This window comes from Natrix helvetica (assembly GCF_964273705.1).
Source record: "Natrix helvetica genome assembly, chromosome: 4".
Taxonomy (NCBI): domain Eukaryota; kingdom Metazoa; phylum Chordata; class Lepidosauria; order Squamata; family Natricidae; genus Natrix; species Natrix helvetica.
Window position 1 is genome coordinate 106,318,713 of NC_138550.1, and position 18,605 is coordinate 106,337,317.

Genomic DNA, 18,605 nt, shown 5'->3' on the forward strand with positions numbered 1-18,605 from the left:
AGTACGGCAGAAAACTAATACCACACACATACTCATAATACAATAAAAACTATTAATGAAGTGAGCCAAGCACGAAAGTTTTCTTTCTTTACAGACTCCACGCTTTGCAACAAATTTTCATCTAGAAGCAAATGAGATGATTTAAACATTTATTTTACCTGAAAAAAAAAATTTGGTGTCCAAAATTGTCTCAAGAACAAAAAGAATGCTAGTTTGATCTATAAACATTATAACTAAATTTGAAATAAACAAATTAATCATTGCCCTCTACCGATTATAAATTTCCATTTTAAGGTCATTTATATTTATACAATGGAATCTTTAAAATAGTGTTAACTCTTTTGCATTGCCATGAGCCAGAAATGCATATCTATTTGTATGCAAATACTAAGAGTTTCTATGCATGAGAAATTGACAACACTTTATATTACAAATATATACAATTGTAACCATGATTTTGTAATTGCTTATAACAAGGATGAAGAATTTCAGCAAACTATTTTGCAAGGATACATCTAAGTATTTCCATAGGTCCTGAAACAATTAAGAGATGGTACAATAATAACACTGTTTTCCTTCCTTCTAAAATAATAATTTAGAAATCACTCTGGAGTTATCAATAATATAGAAAAACTTCCTCTATTAGGTCAAGGGCAACATTTGTTCACCTTACTTAAAGATCATTAAAATACATCCTTAATCATAACATGTAGTTCATTACAAATAAAATTGTTTCTGGTTCAATAAAACTAATTAAATGTAAATGGTATTGTTTACTGCTTTATGGATCTTTTGATATAAATCAGCAAGTCACTATTTATTGAAAATTACAGTGACCTCATTGCTGCTAATAAATTTACTTGATCACTTAGGCCAAAGAAGCCTATTCAAGAATATACACAGTGTAGAAAAACACTACTGTGCATATAACTATGAAACCAAGAAACCTAACCTGGGTGTTACAGTCCTTACAGCTCAGGCATCATTAAATGACTTGTTGAAATTTTAATTCTCTGATCGCATTAAGTGGTTCGGGAAGACAAGAAAATCTGTAGTGATCATCTTTGATGGTGTCATCTGTTCTTTAAGAAAGCTCTAAAGTTTTGCCTGTTTATTTATTCCAGGAGCCACTGAAGATAAAGTTGCAGTCTTTATGCAGTCTGATGATGGAATTGACAGACCATGATAATAATGCAAAAGATGTTTGGAAATGAATGACAATTACCAACAGTATATTAACTACAATACAAAGTCCTACTGCTTAATTCAATACAATTCTTGTTTCTTTTCTCTTTTAAACCTTATTTTATATATTAAGTTTGTTCTTATTGTTGTTTGTTTTACATGTTTTGCTGTCTTTATAAGTTGAATAGTCTTTGGTTCCACCCTTTTCTGCTTTAATCTGTTTAGCAGAATCTATTTTTGTTTTGTTCAAATAATTTACATAAAAGAAACCAATATTTTTTACTAATTTAAACCCACAACAATTTATCAATAAGAAGAAATGTTATCCTAATGAACCAGAGCTTTATAACATTAAAAATTAAGCTGAATTGGCAACACTGACGGTTAAATGTTGCTAAAAAGTCATGTCTTCTAACCTGAAAACTGTATCACCAGTCAGAATAGAATTGCCAAAATAACCATTGAATGTATATTTTATTTAAATTATTAATCTTGATATTTGTTAGCAAATGTTTTGTGCCAAGCATGTATTAAAACATTCATTAAACAGCTTTTTACCACTGAAAACTGAAATGGTTTATTGGGTTATATGGTAATATTCATTTGTTTAAATCATAACTTTTTCATTCTCTACAACCTGCATGAGTCAAATTGATGACAGATTTTGAGCGTAGTGGTATTATGGAAAAAGCTGTGCAAGAGTACAATAAGCAAAAATTAAGAAAGAAGGATAAGCTTGAAGGTTCTCCTCAGCCATTTTAGTAGCAGCCCAGCAGGTGGCATTCAAGAATTACTGTAAAACAGAAATCATCCATTCTTTTTTACATTCTAACCACAAAATCCTTACAAATGTTGACAATTTGTGGAAAATATTTGACAAGCTATTAAATATCAGTGACTATTTCCAGGATATCTACAGATTGCCAGGATCTGTAGCACTCAATGCAATAAGATTTAATGAAAATCCATAGTTTGATTTTCAGGAATGTAAATTGCTGTTGCTATTCTCTTCACTCATTTATTTGGTGCATTTTTTTGTTATTGTGAAGATGGTAAAAAGCAGTCATAATATATAGTGTGAAGCTTAACAATACTTGGATCCTAAGACTTCCTAAGAAATGCAGTTCTCTCTAGCACTATTTCCACTTTCCTATAATGCCTGCCTTCTAAGAATCTTCACAAAACAGCAGTGTCCTCAGCAAGCCATGTGGATACAAAAATGTCATGCATGTGGGTGATGTGATACGAATTCTAGGCTTACATTCTTACATCCCAACATCTGAGGCAAATAAGTGGTGGAAATTTCCTTATTTAATTAAGGGTAGGGATTCCCTTCCAGCTAAACTGTAGATAATGAAACCAGGAGTATTGAAATCATAAATACCCAACAAAGCCATAAATATCCACCTACCATTTGAACATGTGTTAAATGCATCAAACCCAAAGAAGTGTGAAATTCAAATAGCTACCAAGATCTGGTTTTCATTTTATAACCATGGGCACATGGTTATAAAGGTAACAAGGACCATTCACACTTAGAAAACTATTGTCACAGAAGTTGAATAGAATAGAATAACAGAGTTGGAAGGGACCTTGGAGGTGTTCTAGTCCAACCCCCTGCCTAGACAGGAAACCCTATACTGTTCCAGACAAATGGCTATCCAACATCATATTAAAATCCTCCAGTATTGGGGCATTCACAACTTCTGGAGGTAAGCTGTTCCACTGATTAATTGTTCCCACTGTCAGGAAATTTCTCCTGTTTTAAGTTGCTTCTCTCCTTGATTAGTTTCCACCCATTGCTTCATGTTCTACCCTCAGATGCCTTGGAGAATAGTTTGACTCCCTCTTCTTTGTGGCAACCCCTGAGATATTGGAACACTGCTATCATGTCTCCCCTAGTCCTTCTTTTCATTAAATTAGACATACCCAGTTCCTGCAACTGTTCAAAAGTTAAATCAGAACACTGTATTTTCAAGTAGATTCTCTTTAAGAGAAACCTCTCTTTAGGAAATTAGTCACTGAAATTCCTGTACTCATTTCCTCTTTAGGCAAATTTCCTAATTTTCTGTTCCATGCTCTCCATATCAGGAGCAACTTGAACAACTATCCTTTAATTTTAGCCTAACTGATGAAAATATCTATTGGATTTTGGGGTGCTTTTTTTTGAACATCTGTTTTTCTTTTACTTTCAAAATTAATCATGTAGCATGTCAGGGATATTGTTCTGAATTAACAGTTCAAAGCACCATGGACAGATGTAGCATCTTGCACAATTTGTGGTTCCTGAGCCATTAAAAATATGTGTATCCCAGTTCGCCGTATGGTTCAGATGGCTTATAACTACAAGAACAGCCTTTATTTATAAAACAAGAGTTTGCTTTGTGCAAAGCAGATTATTATATTTTGTATGTAGAATTATATTCTATGTTCCTGTGAAAATTCTTTTTTTTTTTTTGGTAAACTATGTCAGAATATCCAGTGCCAAACTAATTTGTATTTTATCATATTTATATAAAACAAATCAATTAAAAAAATCTTAGATTGGTTTTACATTAAAACAGACTCAATGCATTAAAGGAAATATCAGCCTTTTGCCTACAGACCTACATTAAATAATACATCTATTAACAAAAATTAAAATTTAATAAAGCTCATTGTACTATTAAAAGACCAGTTTTATGAATCTGTCTTATCTCTGTAGAGTTAACTTTCTGAATATAACTAAAATGGCATACAGCAATGAAAATACAACAATGCCATTATTGCATCATAGATGTAATAGCTGTGTATTAACAAATAAATGCAATGTTGTAACAATACTTGATCTTGTATGTTCTCCAAAACTCAAAAGACCCCCGCCTTCATTTTTCCTTAAAACAAGTACTGGCTGAGAGATGACTGGCCCCAAGTCATCCAGTGAGCTTTGAAAGATTTGCACTGGTTTCGTCCTTTCTTGGGCCTAATTTTAAAATTGTAATATTAATACCACCATTTATTTATCTTTATGGTATAAGAGTTATATTTTGATACAGTGTTTAAATATTTGATTTAGTGTGTGTATTAATCATCATGGATTGAGGGTTTGAAGGTAATATTATTAAAAATAAATAAAAATAATACATTCCCATTTATAAAAATTGGGATAAATAGTAATAGTTCAAAGATCTGAAAAAAAAATTAAAAGCACTTTCTTTACTTGGTGCCTAAGCCCTCTGAAGATCCCAGTCCACGATGAGCAAATCATTCAGAAAAGAGATTCATAGTAGTCATCCAACTCTGCTCATTTGGCAGCAACCCTTTCCTCACATTGCAAAAGATCTAAGGGTTTAATTGGTCATATGTGGGAAGAAGTCTTGGTGTGTAATATTCAGATTTGAAGCTGAAAAAGGCCTTTGAATTAGGCGTGAGCGCACTTACCATTCCTGTCAGCAGTGACAGGGTGTAATCACATACCTCTCTACAACAAACAAGTATTTCCCCAGAAGCACATGGAAAGGTGCAAGCCTAGAAAGATGCATAACTTTTTAAAGGGACCAACATATGTCAGTGCTGGATTTGAAGTAATCTTCCACTTGAGTTCCATGTACTAGATGCCTCCCAAAAGACACAAGCTTTTGAGAAATTGACTGGAGTCATTTAAAAATATTTGAAATGGGCCCTTAAATTTGTCTCACCGATAGAGTCATAAAAAGTAATAAAAAGTAATAATGAACAGTCCACAGATATTCTTAAGAAATTCTGAAGCTACAATTTAGAAGCCCTTCTTCTCACTATCTTATGCTTTTAAAATGTTGAAATATTTATTGATTTCAGGAGTTTGATATTATATATTTTGATTAAAAAAAGAATCCAAAACAAGTAATTATTTAACTGCAATGAAAGGACTAAAAGGTTGAACCAAAATGCTTACCCCTAAAGCTGGTAATCTCTGTGTGCAACTAACAGCAACTTTTAGTTTCCAGTCTGTCTCTCCATCCAGCTGATCAGTTCGAATAAAACAGGAACCTTAAAATTGCAAAACCAAAACAAAACCCCAAGAACATTACATATTTTAGATTCCACTAAAATAGAAACTGAGCTATGATTTTTTTTTAAATTGAAGTCTCCTATAATTCTATCACTGTTAATTCTGGTAGAGCATAAGACACAAAGAAAAAAAATCCTATAGACAGTTTTACTAGTACTGTATTTCAAATTTAAAAACATTTCTATTTTTTAAAAAGGCGTGAGTACAGTCTGTACAAAATAATTAACTTCTAGAAAATACAAGGCAAGCATTTTTCAGACAGTTATTGAAACTGAACACATTGTAAATAAGTATAAGACAACATGAGAACAGTAGACTCCTGTAGTATATTCTAATCAACAGTCTATTCTCCATCATACTTTGCAGATACAAGACATTTCATGGTTCTCTTTACCCTTCCTGTCAATGACTGCTCTCATCCATCAATTTCATTTAGAATTATGCTATAGATCAATGCAGTTCAAGACCAGTGTGGCTCCTCTGAATGGTTGACTGCACATATATTCATTTAATAGAGCTCACACTATGACATGTATCGGCGAGCTGCATTTCCTCTCCACTTCAGCAGTTAATTTCATCAATAACTTATCTCATAGTCCGTTTCCCTTTTATCCAGAAAAAGAGACTAGTTTGTGCCAACTCAGCTTTCAATACCGATCACTACTGCAAAACCTAAACAATAAAATGTCCCCCTACCCAGGCATTTTAAAATCATTCTTTAGCACTATTGGCAAAACTTTTTAATGTACATGATAAACTAATTCTTAAGTTTGCATAATGAAGTTTAAACAGCATAAAATTATATCAGCAATACTAAAGATGATGAGAAGTAACTCATGCCAAAAGCATTTACTCTGATTTTCTTTTAGTTATAATTTACATAAGGTTTATTCTGATTTAGTAATAGAACAGGCCCACTGATGTTAAAAAGCCTCACACTGGGAATCAGTCCACCATTCACACATCATATTTTATCAATGTATCCATTGTCAAACTGTGCTTGCTAATCAAGTTTCTTAATGACAATAATATTTTTTATGTATAATAAGTTCAATGGTATATCAATTTTTAGATTTAGGTATGTCAGAAAAAAATGTGGATTTTTAAAAATCTCACTGGTTTTTATCTGAGGCTTTGGGGAACTATGTTTTCAAACATTTTAAAATGAAATTTGGATACTTAAAGGTTTACAGCAGAATGAGGCATTGTTTGTCTGACTGTTTTTGTGAACAGAATGGGTGAAAACTAGTATGTATTCAAATAATAAACAACTGCACAGAATTAAGTCATACCACTGTATGCATTATTATTTTACTATACTCTTTTTAAAGCTAAGAACAATTTATATTGCTGTAACATTTCTCATACATTTAATTACAATAATACTACATCAGTGACTCCTAACCCTTATCAATGCCAAATAGCTTTTTAATCTTGTGGTGTTAATCAGGGCTAAAGCAATTTTGTCAATAAACTCACAAAAGTTCTGCGCTTACAAAAATATCAGCAACTATCTGAAGAACTATTTATGACCGCTTTGGAAAAAAAGGCACATTTTCCTAGCATGGCTGTTTGGAGTGGAGGGAGATTTTAACTTACCAAAACTGAAATTGTGCTCAATATAGCATGTTTATAATAAATTGTGCCCAATAAATTGTTAATGAAGCTTATTAATTTCCAGATACTTTCCGTTCATTTGAACTGGATTTATAGCTGTTGACCCGGAACTCAGCAAAATAATCTACGTAAGTATGAACTCTAAGTATTAGTAATTTAAAGTCATCTGAGGGCTGATTAACAAACCTGAATTGCAAAAAAGTCTCAAATGTCACAATTTCCTCTTAACATAACTGGAGCTGAATTTCAAATGGAGTTCTTTGACACTTTTCATCTGGCATTTTTCCCTTTCCAAAAACAAAGATTAACAACTCAACCCAATGAACATTTACTCAGAAGTAAGTCCCACTTTCTTCTATAAGATGTGAATGGGTGCAGCCCGTCATCAGATGAACTTATTGGACTATAGCTGACAAAAAGGATACAAGCAGCAAAGCTCTTCATAAAATACAATGAAAGCTGCAGGCATTAAAGAACTGGCTTGATAATTGATGAGAGTTCAATCAGCACAGAACTGAGCATGTCTGATTGATTTTTATTTATTTTTTAAAAGGATAGAATCATCCTGGGGAATGTGCTGCAAATCAGGAATTTTGTATAACCACCTGGGGACACTTTCTAGTCACCCATGGCAACCAGGCAAGATGTTAATGAGAAGTCCAAGCAAAGAGATCATTTGATAAGCAAAGAGATATTATTTGACTCTGTATCTAATTTGAGAGTTTTAAAAACCTTCCTTGCTCCCTTATTTAGCAGCAACTGCAATAGCTTGAAAGGACAATTCTGAGCCTTAAGTCTTGCTTAATTTCAAGAAACAGAATCTGGAGAAATAAGCTACTTTATAACTCAAATAAAAGCCATCATCTTATAGATTATTCTTCCTTTTACAAAAGAAAGCCTGCAAATGCGGAGTAAACTAATAGGGAATGTGGAAAAGACTTAAGTATTTTATCTTAATTTAGTAAAATATATTGTTCACTTTTCAAGCCCCTCACCTATTTTCAGAAATGGTTCTACAGTATTCCTATTTGCTACTTGTTTGGCACTGCTATCATACAGAGGCTGTAGAGGTTAAAAAAGATATTATTTGCTGTCAATTATAGGTTATCATCTTTTTTTTTTTGAAGCCCAGATATGTTGGCAAATAGGTACTTGCCTTAAAAACTGAAAGAAGGAATAAACAAATAAATAAATAAGGTGTGCAAAAGTTATACAATAATTGTTATGTAACTGCTAATTTTTTCACAATATTTATTCTTTATAGTACCAATTAGCAGTAATTTACTCCATTTGTTAAAATGGTCACTGAATTTATGTTGGTTTTATATCTTAATATTTAGATTTTTCCCAATCACATTTAAGACAACAGACATGTTGGGAAAATGCCATACAAAATTAAAATCCATCAGAGTTAAATGTATGGGTTCACTTTTATTTCTGCAAAAATGTAGAATAGTATGTGCATGAATTAACCAGAATATGCTCAAAGCAAAACAATAATATTCACATTACACAATGTTCAAATATAGATTTAGAAGAAATTAGGAAAATTTGAAACTTTTAATGCTACCTATAAGAAGGAACTATCTGCCTTCAATTAAAGTTTTATTGATGGTTCTTGAATTTTCTGTCATTTGTAAGAAAGCGCAGCACTACAAATTTAAACAACCAACAACAAATGAATTTTGGAGGCTGCAGAGGCACACATGAAGCAGCAGACTGTAACTCCTTAAACCAGGGTGTCAAACTCACATTGACACGGCAACATCACATGACATATCGGGACTTCCCCCCCCCCGAATTGTGGGTGGGCATGTGACGCATCTGGCCCATGAGACGGGAATTTGACAGTCCTGCCTTCAACCAAGCCTATTTTTTCCTGAGATTGCTATAGAAGCTACAGAATCTTAAGACAGACACAGCTTCGAAGAATTCAAGTCCCAAACCATATTTCTGACTTCCAGCATAGCTTCAATTTATAAAGTACTTATTTCTAGAAGCATGACTGAAGAACAAGTCTGAGGAAAATGTTCATCTTTCCCTTTCCAGCACTGCTATTCAGCTCAAATTCAGAATTTACGAGTAACAATAAAAGCCACCAGTAGATCAAACCATGTTTAGGCTCTTTTAATGCAAAATGCAGTCTTAATATGGACAAAAGGACAATGGTTTCCAAATACATATAAACATTTTTTGGCATAAAACTAAGCAAATTAGGTTAATTGTTCTCTCTGCACATTATAATTAAAAATAATGGACTAAATTAAATAACACTGCAATTCGAAACTTTTGAGCATTTTGAGCTCTCAAACATTGAAGCTATTTTGCTGACTTAAAGGCCACATGATTGCAACCTTCATCTTCAACAATTTGTTTTTAAAATATTGATCTACTTTTCAGGTTCAACAAATCTATTATTGTTTCTTAGTTCTTAAAATACTAACCTTTTAAAAAACATACTAATCAGGCATTTTTAAATGAAACCTCTAGAGGAGACAGCAGAATATATACCAAGAAGCAATCTCATGAAAATGCAGGGCTATCATTAAGTGACTTATTTATTCATTTATTCAATTTCTATAGCTGCCGATCTCAGACTCTGGGCAGGCAACAATAATAAAATCAGTTAGTCTGACTATAATATTTTGCTGTAATCAATTGATTCAGAGGTCATATATGTATAAGAATATATCCTATATTAATGGATTCCAGTGACCTTGGAAGTGGTATATCTATTAAAAAAGAAAGTAAGATCTGCATTTGCCTATCCTAATTTGACAAGGGACCAAAGTTACAATAAACTTCAGTACTTTTGGCAGTTGATTCTTATGGATGCATATTCATTTAAACAGAGCCAAATAGATTCGTGCTTGCATTTGGGGTAAGCAATTATCATGGGAAAGCAGAGAGAACAAAAAAAAAAATAAGTACATAACAAAAGAAATGGAATATAACTAAATATAATTTGCACTAACACCATTCATTTAAACATTCCATAACTTTTTTTTATTCGTGCAAACCATCTACTTCTACAATATCCATACTACACTACTTTTTGTTCTTTAATCTTCTCACTTCTCTCCCTTTTCTCTCAAAGGTTTTTTTTTTCTTCAAAAGGCAACTGGACTGCATTTTCTTTGATGAAGAAAAAAACATTTTGCTTCTCATCCAAGAAGCTTCATCAGTTCTGATGGCAGGTTGGTATGCCTTCTTCCTCTAGGAGAGAGGGTTCTTCTTCCTCCTTTTAAGGAAGTTTTCTTCTTCCTCAAAGTAAAACAGTTCTATTGCCTTTTTAAGAAACAAAAAGACAACTATGACCTGAATGACTGAGAATCTCCACAGATACTCTCTCCCTTTTAGGATCTAGTTTATTCCATTTAGTAATGACTTTCTTGGTCTTCCCTATTCTACCAATCCATTCATTCTTCCTTCTTTCAGGCATTTGATTCGATCTTCATTCATTATTTCTGTACAATCAAACTAAATCAGCATACTTGCATGTCTTGAAATATAATTTTTTTAATTTCCCCATATTTCATAGATATATTTATTTATTCATTTCTTCCATATGTTTTATCATGTTCTATTACATTTGTTCACTCCATTTTCCTGTCAAGTATAACTACTTTTGTTTTTCATTCATATTTCACATCCATCCTCCTGATTGCATCGTTATATAATATTTTCAACATTTGCTACAAATAATTTGGATTGCTATCCAGTCACGTCATGATCTCTATACAATGTACACAAATATTCACATCTCCAACCAACATACATGTCTAACATCACAAGTGTTCATTATGTATCAATAAATACAGCACTTTTCGCAGTATAAGATGCACCTTTTTCCCTCAAAAAAGAGGGTGAAAATCTGGGTGTGTCTTATATATTGAATACAGCATTTTTGACCTACTGAAACCCCACCCCCTTTGCAAAAATGGACTTATGGAGGGTTTGGGAGGCTTGCAAAGTGCTCCGGAGATTGGAGAGGGCAGAAATGAGCAAAAACTGGGCCATTTTTGCCTCCCCCAGCCCCAGGAGCACTCTGCAAGCTTCTCAAAGCGCTGCATGCCCCCCCCCTTTTTGTGTGCAAAAAATGAGGCGTGCAGAGGGTTTGGGAGACATGTAGAGTGCAAAACCTTTTTTAAAAAAAATTACCTCTTCAAAATCATAGTGCGACTTATACTCTTATGCGTCTTATAGTCCGAAAAATACGGTACATTGAATGACAGAAAACATAATACACCTTTGTTATGCTCCTTTCTCAATATCAAACCATGTGCTAAACATTTCATTTATTCTCACAAACATTTTCACTTTGTCATATACCACTCAACATATTACTGACAATCTATTCCAACTCATGCAGCAACTCAAGCCTATTAGTTTTATCATAAATCAGCCAACAAAGAAAAAAAATCCCTTCTACATTCATACATTTGTTAATGATCTGTTCAATTACATTGACTTCCCTAATTTTGCCCACTTCCCTTTTTCACCTCCAGACACTTTGAATCAGAATTCTGTCAAATGAAAGGCACACATATTTAACAAACTAATCCTGATGTGCATTTTGCATTCATTCCTGTTAGTTTGTTTTCCTTATAAAACAAACATCAAAGCTATATAGAATCCATAGTGAGATGGCTTCTTTGTATTAATATTTTTATTGGAATCAGTTTTAGACTTTTGTTCAAATCTCTTTTATATTTCAGGGTTTTGATCACAGTAATACATACATTTAAAACTACTAACATTTCTCTAGTTATACCACCCACATCTGCAGCCTTAGCATTTTTCAACTTTCTCACAACTTTCTTTTTCATGGCTTTTTCTTGGTCGCTGGCCTTCATAGAATTTGTTTCAATTCTACTTCTTGATATATCACAATTAATACCATACAAATCTTTAAAATATTTCTTCCAGTATTTGTTTACCTCAATTTTGTCTCATCCAAGTAATGAATCCATTTTTAGAACATTAAAAAAGAACACGAGGGGAGAGCTAACTGTCATCTAATCAATTATGAATGTGTTGATTGCACTGGAATATGAAGAGGAATAGTTCAAGTTTGCTTAGGAATAAAATTCATGTTACTGTTTGCAAATAATAATTTGCAAGGTAAAGTAGGTATAATTTTTTGTTTAGAAAAAATAGAATATTTGAAAGAGAGAATTTTTGATTCCTCTGGTTGGTTGGCTTTTTTTAAAACTAATGCATTGATTTCATTAAGCCCTATTCTCATATTAATCAGAAAATAATTCAATTCATGGATTAACGATAAAGATGAAATGTATTTGTAATACAGAGCATCTAAGATTTGCTGTCAATTAACACTCAGTAGGAGATACTTTTTAACAAAACGTTGAATAGATATTGTTAGTAACTATTTGTTAAGTTGTTTTTAAATTTGTATGCTTCTCAGGAAAAAAGTAAATAAAGACATGAAACTGGAAGGTATTATCTTCTTTTGATTGTACGCTCATCTTGGCCTCTCTGACATATGTAAGACTATGTTTCAGACTTGGTTCTTCCTTGTATAAAGGCCACATAATGAATCTAAAAATGAATTATTAACACAGAACTAGTCTTTCACCATTTATTTTTTCCCCAAAAATAAAGCACCCTAACAGACTTTCTTTCAAGCAGCTAATACTTATATAAAATCTATTCCATCTGTTGCCTCTCAAATGTTGTATCTGATAAATTTTTCACAAATGAGAACACTAGCTACAACAACTAATCCAGTTAAGCCTCACCAAAACTGAATTATTAAATCTGTCTGCCTATATTCTGTTACAGTCTTCTTATGAATAGTTGATTTTATTTTGTATAATTGACAAGAGTTGTCAAGAAAGGGTGCTTTTAATGGCAATCAAATTAAGATTAACTAGTACAAGTGTCACAATGAAGAGACTGTGTCAAGTTTTGTACTAATTAAAGGAATTATTGAGACATGTGAAATTGCCATAAAATATTATATTTTGCTGTTTCAGTAGCTTGCTTGCTATGACTCACAACTCGAGAGTACTCAGGGTTTTTTGGGGGGTTATGTACAGAAATGTAGGTTCTTCAGAGGCAAATCCCTAACTAATGATAGGCAGAAAAGGGCCAGCACAATACTCTGGGGACTGTCTCTGTTTATTTCATTCAGAAGAAAACTATATGTCAAATATTTATGCTATAATATTGTCACTTGGGAATGTAAAAAAACATATTGGCATTTATAAGAGATTGATGAAAATTAGTTCTAAAGCATATTTTTTCCTAATACCACTGAAAGAACATCTACACTCAAGAGATATTTGATATGAATTAAGAAACTGATGAAGCAATTGATTAATTGGAATTTAAGCCATCAGTCACTGGATCCATCAACAGATTCATTTACATTCTAAACAATCAGCTTATGGTCCAATAGGATACCATGTATTAATACACAATCAATACAATACCCCTGAACTCATCACAATTCCTTATTGACAAGAACACAGATGCTTTTAATCCAAGCTTGATCACACTGCATATATTGTAGTGAGCTCTTATACAGACTCTGTACGTTTTAGGAATTTCTATTGTATTAAATGCTTCAAGGAACTCTTTTGCATTCACTGAAAATAATCCAAGTCTGGATACTAAAACCACCTGCACATCATCTTAAATTCTAACTGCAGAATTTATGCTCTTTTTAGAAATAACATTTTTACCTTTAAAATATTATGAAGTCAAAAGGATATTTCATATTTCAATTGACAGAGTCTACTATCTACTTGACATTCCTGTCTTCAGTAAAAGGACCTATCCTGTTTTGGAAAGATCCATAATTCTATATGGCAAAATTCTATATATTTGTATTTTATCATTCAGTGTAGAATAGATTAAACAAATTCATGACGAACAAGATTGCAGATGACCTGTTTCTTTTCTTTCTTTTGCACCTTTTTGCAGTTAGTGAAAATGCTGTCAGGAAATGGAATAGGGGAGAAATAACAAAAGAATGCTAGGAACATTGTTGCATAGAAAAGTACTATCCTTGCTCTTATCCTTACACTAATGAAATTATGGAGTGAAGCAACATAAATTTTTCAATGGAAGGAGTATGAAAATGGCCGATAGCCTTCTTGTCAAAAACACTACAAGCGAGGATTTTAAAAAAAACCTCGCATCTTCCCAACTATTTCCAAGCGTATACCTTTCAGCAATTATTATTACATTATATATTATTTTTATTATTAACCGTTAAACCATCATATCAGTTTGGGCAAAGTTATCATCAGTAGGCTGGTGATATTCAAATATACTTGATAAACCTGTCTTGGTTCCTAGAAGTGTTAGGACATGGATTGGTCAAAATAAACTCAAGTTAAATCTTGTGCAATGGAAGCCCTAGTGATACATAAGGTTCTACTCTGGCTCCAGTTTTAGCTCTAGAGTGTGAATGTCAAACTCACGGTGTCACATAATGTTTGGTGACATTTTTTTCCCCTTCACAGAGCTGGAGTGGGCATGGACTGCGTGTGACGCATCTGGCTTGCAGGATGCCAGTTTGACACTCCTGATCTAGAAATTACACTCCTAAATGAACAGATCTATAATTTGGAGTTCCTTTTGGATTTCTTGGTCCTGAAACAGCAAGTAGAAGCCACAGCTACGTTAGCCTCTGTTCAGTCCCAATGTGTTCATGCTAGGCCTATCGGAATTGGCCAATCCTACCAATGGTGCATAGCTTCCCCATCTCATATTTAGACTACTGCAACACACTCTGTGTAGAGCTGACCCTGGAGACAGTTTGGAAGCTCCATTTGACTCAAAGGGCAGCATTCTATCTGCTAACCACTAGAAACAAATATAGTCATGTAAAGCTATTGACAAAGTCATTACACTGGTTGTCAAATATGCTTCCAGGCCCAATTCAAAGGGCTTGTTAGAAATTTAAAAGCTATACATGACTTATTTCCTGGATATTGAAAGACTTGGCCTGCCCCACAAATTCTTGAAGAATGAATTTAGGCAGATCACCATTCCATGTGCATTTTCTCAGCATCTGTCCTCATAACCTTGAAGAGCATCTTGCCTCCTAAAGTATAGAACTCTCCAAATGCCCTAGCCTTCAGGCAGCCACCAGAGAGTTGGCAATTCCAGTCAATGATATGTGGGCTACCTAACAATTCTTTGATTATTCATCAATTTTTAAAAATATAGTATTGTATTGTTTTGGCACTTGTAAAATACCTTAAGACAATGGGCTATGTTTAGATTTATTTGCTCTACACAATGTATACACATAATGGCTATTACACACTGTTTATTTGGGTGCCGTTTTCATATTGTCTTTTTCTTCAAAATTATTCCATTGACTTTGGGATATCTCTCTTGATCATGTTGCCACATTGAAGTACTTTTATGTTTAGAAATTATTTTGCTTCCCCCTCCCCCTTTATTTCTTACCTCATTAAGAACGTGACTAAATTGCCTGCAGAGGATGTAACACTTAAACGAAGAAGCAAATTAACTTTTAATAAATAACTTTTAAAGGGTTATTAATTGATTCACTTAACATTGTAATGTATCTAAATGTCAACATTTGTTTTGCTTGACACCAAATATATTCATCCTCGAATACTTCTCATAGATTGGGGGTTTTTTGGACTAGGGCTCTTGAGCGTCCCTCAGACCTATCCTTCTACACATACCTTTCCAAACCATTGCCCCTTAGTTCCACCCTCCCTCTGGAATATAAATTGGAAGGAGGTCCTCTTATGTTGCCTTGCTCTGATTGGAAGTTCTACTACCTAATCATCAAAGATCTGTACAGAGTTGAGTTTTTCCTTTATAGGTACTGTGTGATGGACCACTCAGATATCAGTAGTCCAACACTTCATGCAATGCCATTGAAAGAAAATAAAGAGTGTCTCTGGATTTCAGTTATAATATTTTACAATAATCTGGTAAAATTTGCAATGTGAACGTGGTATTACAATGGAACAAGATAAAATAGCTTAAATCTAGTGGAATTATAACAGAGGCACAATTAGAATCAAATACTTCTTTGATTTTAAATAAGCCCTTTAGCTATACCAGTTCTTTGATCATAGACATGTTAATAAGCTTTTACTGATATATTTACTATTGTATTAATCTTACTCTATTAGGATTCATGTAGAAAACAACAGGTGAAACAGAGAAAAGCAATAGCATTTGGTGGCTCGAGATAGATGTCAAAACATGGTTAGCCTAAGTTAAATCAAATGTTAAAACCAGAATAGGAACTGAGATATGGGAACAGATTAAAATAGTTTGGACAGATTGTTGGCAGTCACTCATGCCCTGAAGATAAAAGTTTATTTGGCCGTATGTGCAAAACTTCACTCTAGTCATTTGTCATTCTCTATAGCAATACATTTCTCAACATTTTTTCTTCTCTCAAGACAGGTAGGTTTTAGAATGTATGGTTTCTAAACATAATAGGAATGTTCAGAACACGTGCCACAACTGTTACAGCCTTATTATTCTGCAGCAGTCTGCTTGGAAAGAGATAGAAAGTGACATTTCAGCTGAATGGCTGAACAGCAAAGTGATACCACATTTCTGTGTAATTTCAGAAGTTCAAAGTGTCAAATCTGTTCTGCAAAAAGGTGCCAAACAATAATTTGCAATTAATTATAAGGTGTAACAGTAAAACAATTAAGTAGAATTGTTAATTCAGCAGGACATGTCTTCATTTTTATAACATTTTACCTAAACAGATTTAGAAAAATCTTATATCTATATCAAAGTGGATTCTGTACTTTCAGAATTAATGCTTAATTTGAGAAACCATAATCTAGGAAGTTGTATTCATAATGAACTATAATTGTAACAGGGAACACTTTTCTTCAATCCTGCTTTTAATATTTTACACATTACACATAAATATAAAACAAAAATCAAGTGAATTTTCTTTCATCTGTTTAAACTATATTTAAATAACAATGGGAAGAGTTTACATGAAGCTCTTAATGTCAGCAAAACATTATTCATCAGTCACAATTACAACATGCATAAAAATAATTAAAGAGCTATGATTAATTGTTGAAGTCCAGTTAGTTTTAATCATACAAATGTATTTTTAAAAAGTAGCCTCATTAAATTGGCTTATATTTGTTACTAATAGCAAATCATTCTTTCAAATGATGACTATGCAACAGTAAAGATCTCATTCTATATTCTATATTTTTCTATATTTCTGAACACATATGGTCTGTATAAAAACATACTTTAATATCAATATATAGGTAGTCCTTAACTTATGATCAGTCACTTAGCAACCATTTAAAGTTACAGCAGACACCACAAAAGGTACTTACAAATTGGTTTCAAAGCTTTGATAGCCAATCCCACACCCCCCATCAGAGCAACATGACTGCCTTTCAGGTGCTTAGCAACCAGCCTGAATTTGTGGCCATTTACAGCACCCTGTAGTCATATGACTGCAATGTACTCCGTTTTTGCTGAAGACTGGTGTTTACTTCTAATTTTGGGCAAAAATGCTCCATAGTAAACAATAGGTTTGCTTAATAACCACCCTGTTTGTTTAAAGTCTGTGGATTCACTTAATGATCATGGTGCTTCACTTAACAACCACAAAAAAAGTAAAATTGAATCAGTCAGGTGATGACTTGTTTTATAACCATCACAACTTATGACTGTAAGTAAAGGACTATCTGTATGTATTCTAATGTTAATTTATCAGCAGCTCATTTCTATGCAACTGTACTTAAAAGTAGATGGTACTATGTATGATGTGGCTTATTTTAATTCAAAATATCATTTGGACTGCAGAAGAAATCTAGAATTTGGAACAGAGTATATTGAAGAGCCCACATGACTTGCACAGTGCCAGAAGATGATGATCAAGGCTTTGAAAAAATCTGGAATTTTCCCCTAACCTACGGATACATCAGTCTTAACTCCATCCATATAGTCCATATCGAAGATCCTGGTATGGATTATTTCCTCATACACTTGGAGGACATAGAGGTAGGAGAAGCTGTTTGATATGCACAAATATTTTGAGTCTTACAACCAAGTTGTGATCAAAACAAATTTTGAAGAAGTTCATGCTTCCAGCCTACCAAAGTGAAGGACGGAACATCTTTTAATTTCTTTCAGTTGACAGAATGAAGTGATTTTGTTATCATGGCAAGGGAGATACTTCTGCTGCCAAAAAAAAAAAATGGAACAAGAAATAATCTTCATCTATCTCGCAGCTAGTTGTTCATAAGCTGGTCAACATCAACCAGGATTAACTAAAGAAATCATTATTTAGAAAGTTGAGGCCAATGTCTCAAGCACCTGACACTATAAAATAACAACATACCTGTTTTTTCTGAAGTTCTTAGAAATACCATATCAGATGGAATCCGTTGATTCTGTTGGGGTAAAAAAAATCCAAAAGTGTTTCAATGTATTATATAATTCCCAAAAAATATCTCTCAGAAGCATGGAAGCAATTAAGATTTTATTCAGATTAATGCTTAACTAAAATTTAACTGGCTGAGATATATTTACCATTCGAAAATCAGATTTTTTAAACAATAAATGACTAATTATTTATTTTTATATTTATTTATATTTCATACTTCTTAACCGCTCATTTCCCTCAGAGAGGGAGTGAGAAATAAAGGTTTTTAAATGAAGCATCTGAAAAAGAAGTTCTTAATCCTTGAATTACAACAATATCTTGAGACTTGAAGGAAACAAGCATCTTTTCTTCAGAAGCCATTATGGC

The 18,605-nt window shown here is 33.1% G+C and overlaps 1 protein-coding gene across 2 annotated transcripts in view; it reads right to left on the reverse strand.

Moving 5' to 3' along the window:
* Positions 1–18,605, reverse strand: part of ATP9B (ATPase phospholipid transporting 9B (putative)) — a 136,835-nt gene that overhangs the window by 80,374 nt on the left and 37,856 nt on the right. For both annotated transcript variants that reach the window (XM_081950525.1, XM_081950526.1), the window contains exons 7-8: positions 18,195–18,246; positions 5,099–5,193 (exon numbers count right to left, since the gene is read on the reverse strand). In XM_081950525.1, coding sequence (XP_081806651.1) covers positions 5,099–5,193; positions 18,195–18,246 — 147 coding nt within the window. The remainder of the gene's footprint in view (positions 1–5,098; positions 5,194–18,194; positions 18,247–18,605) is intronic.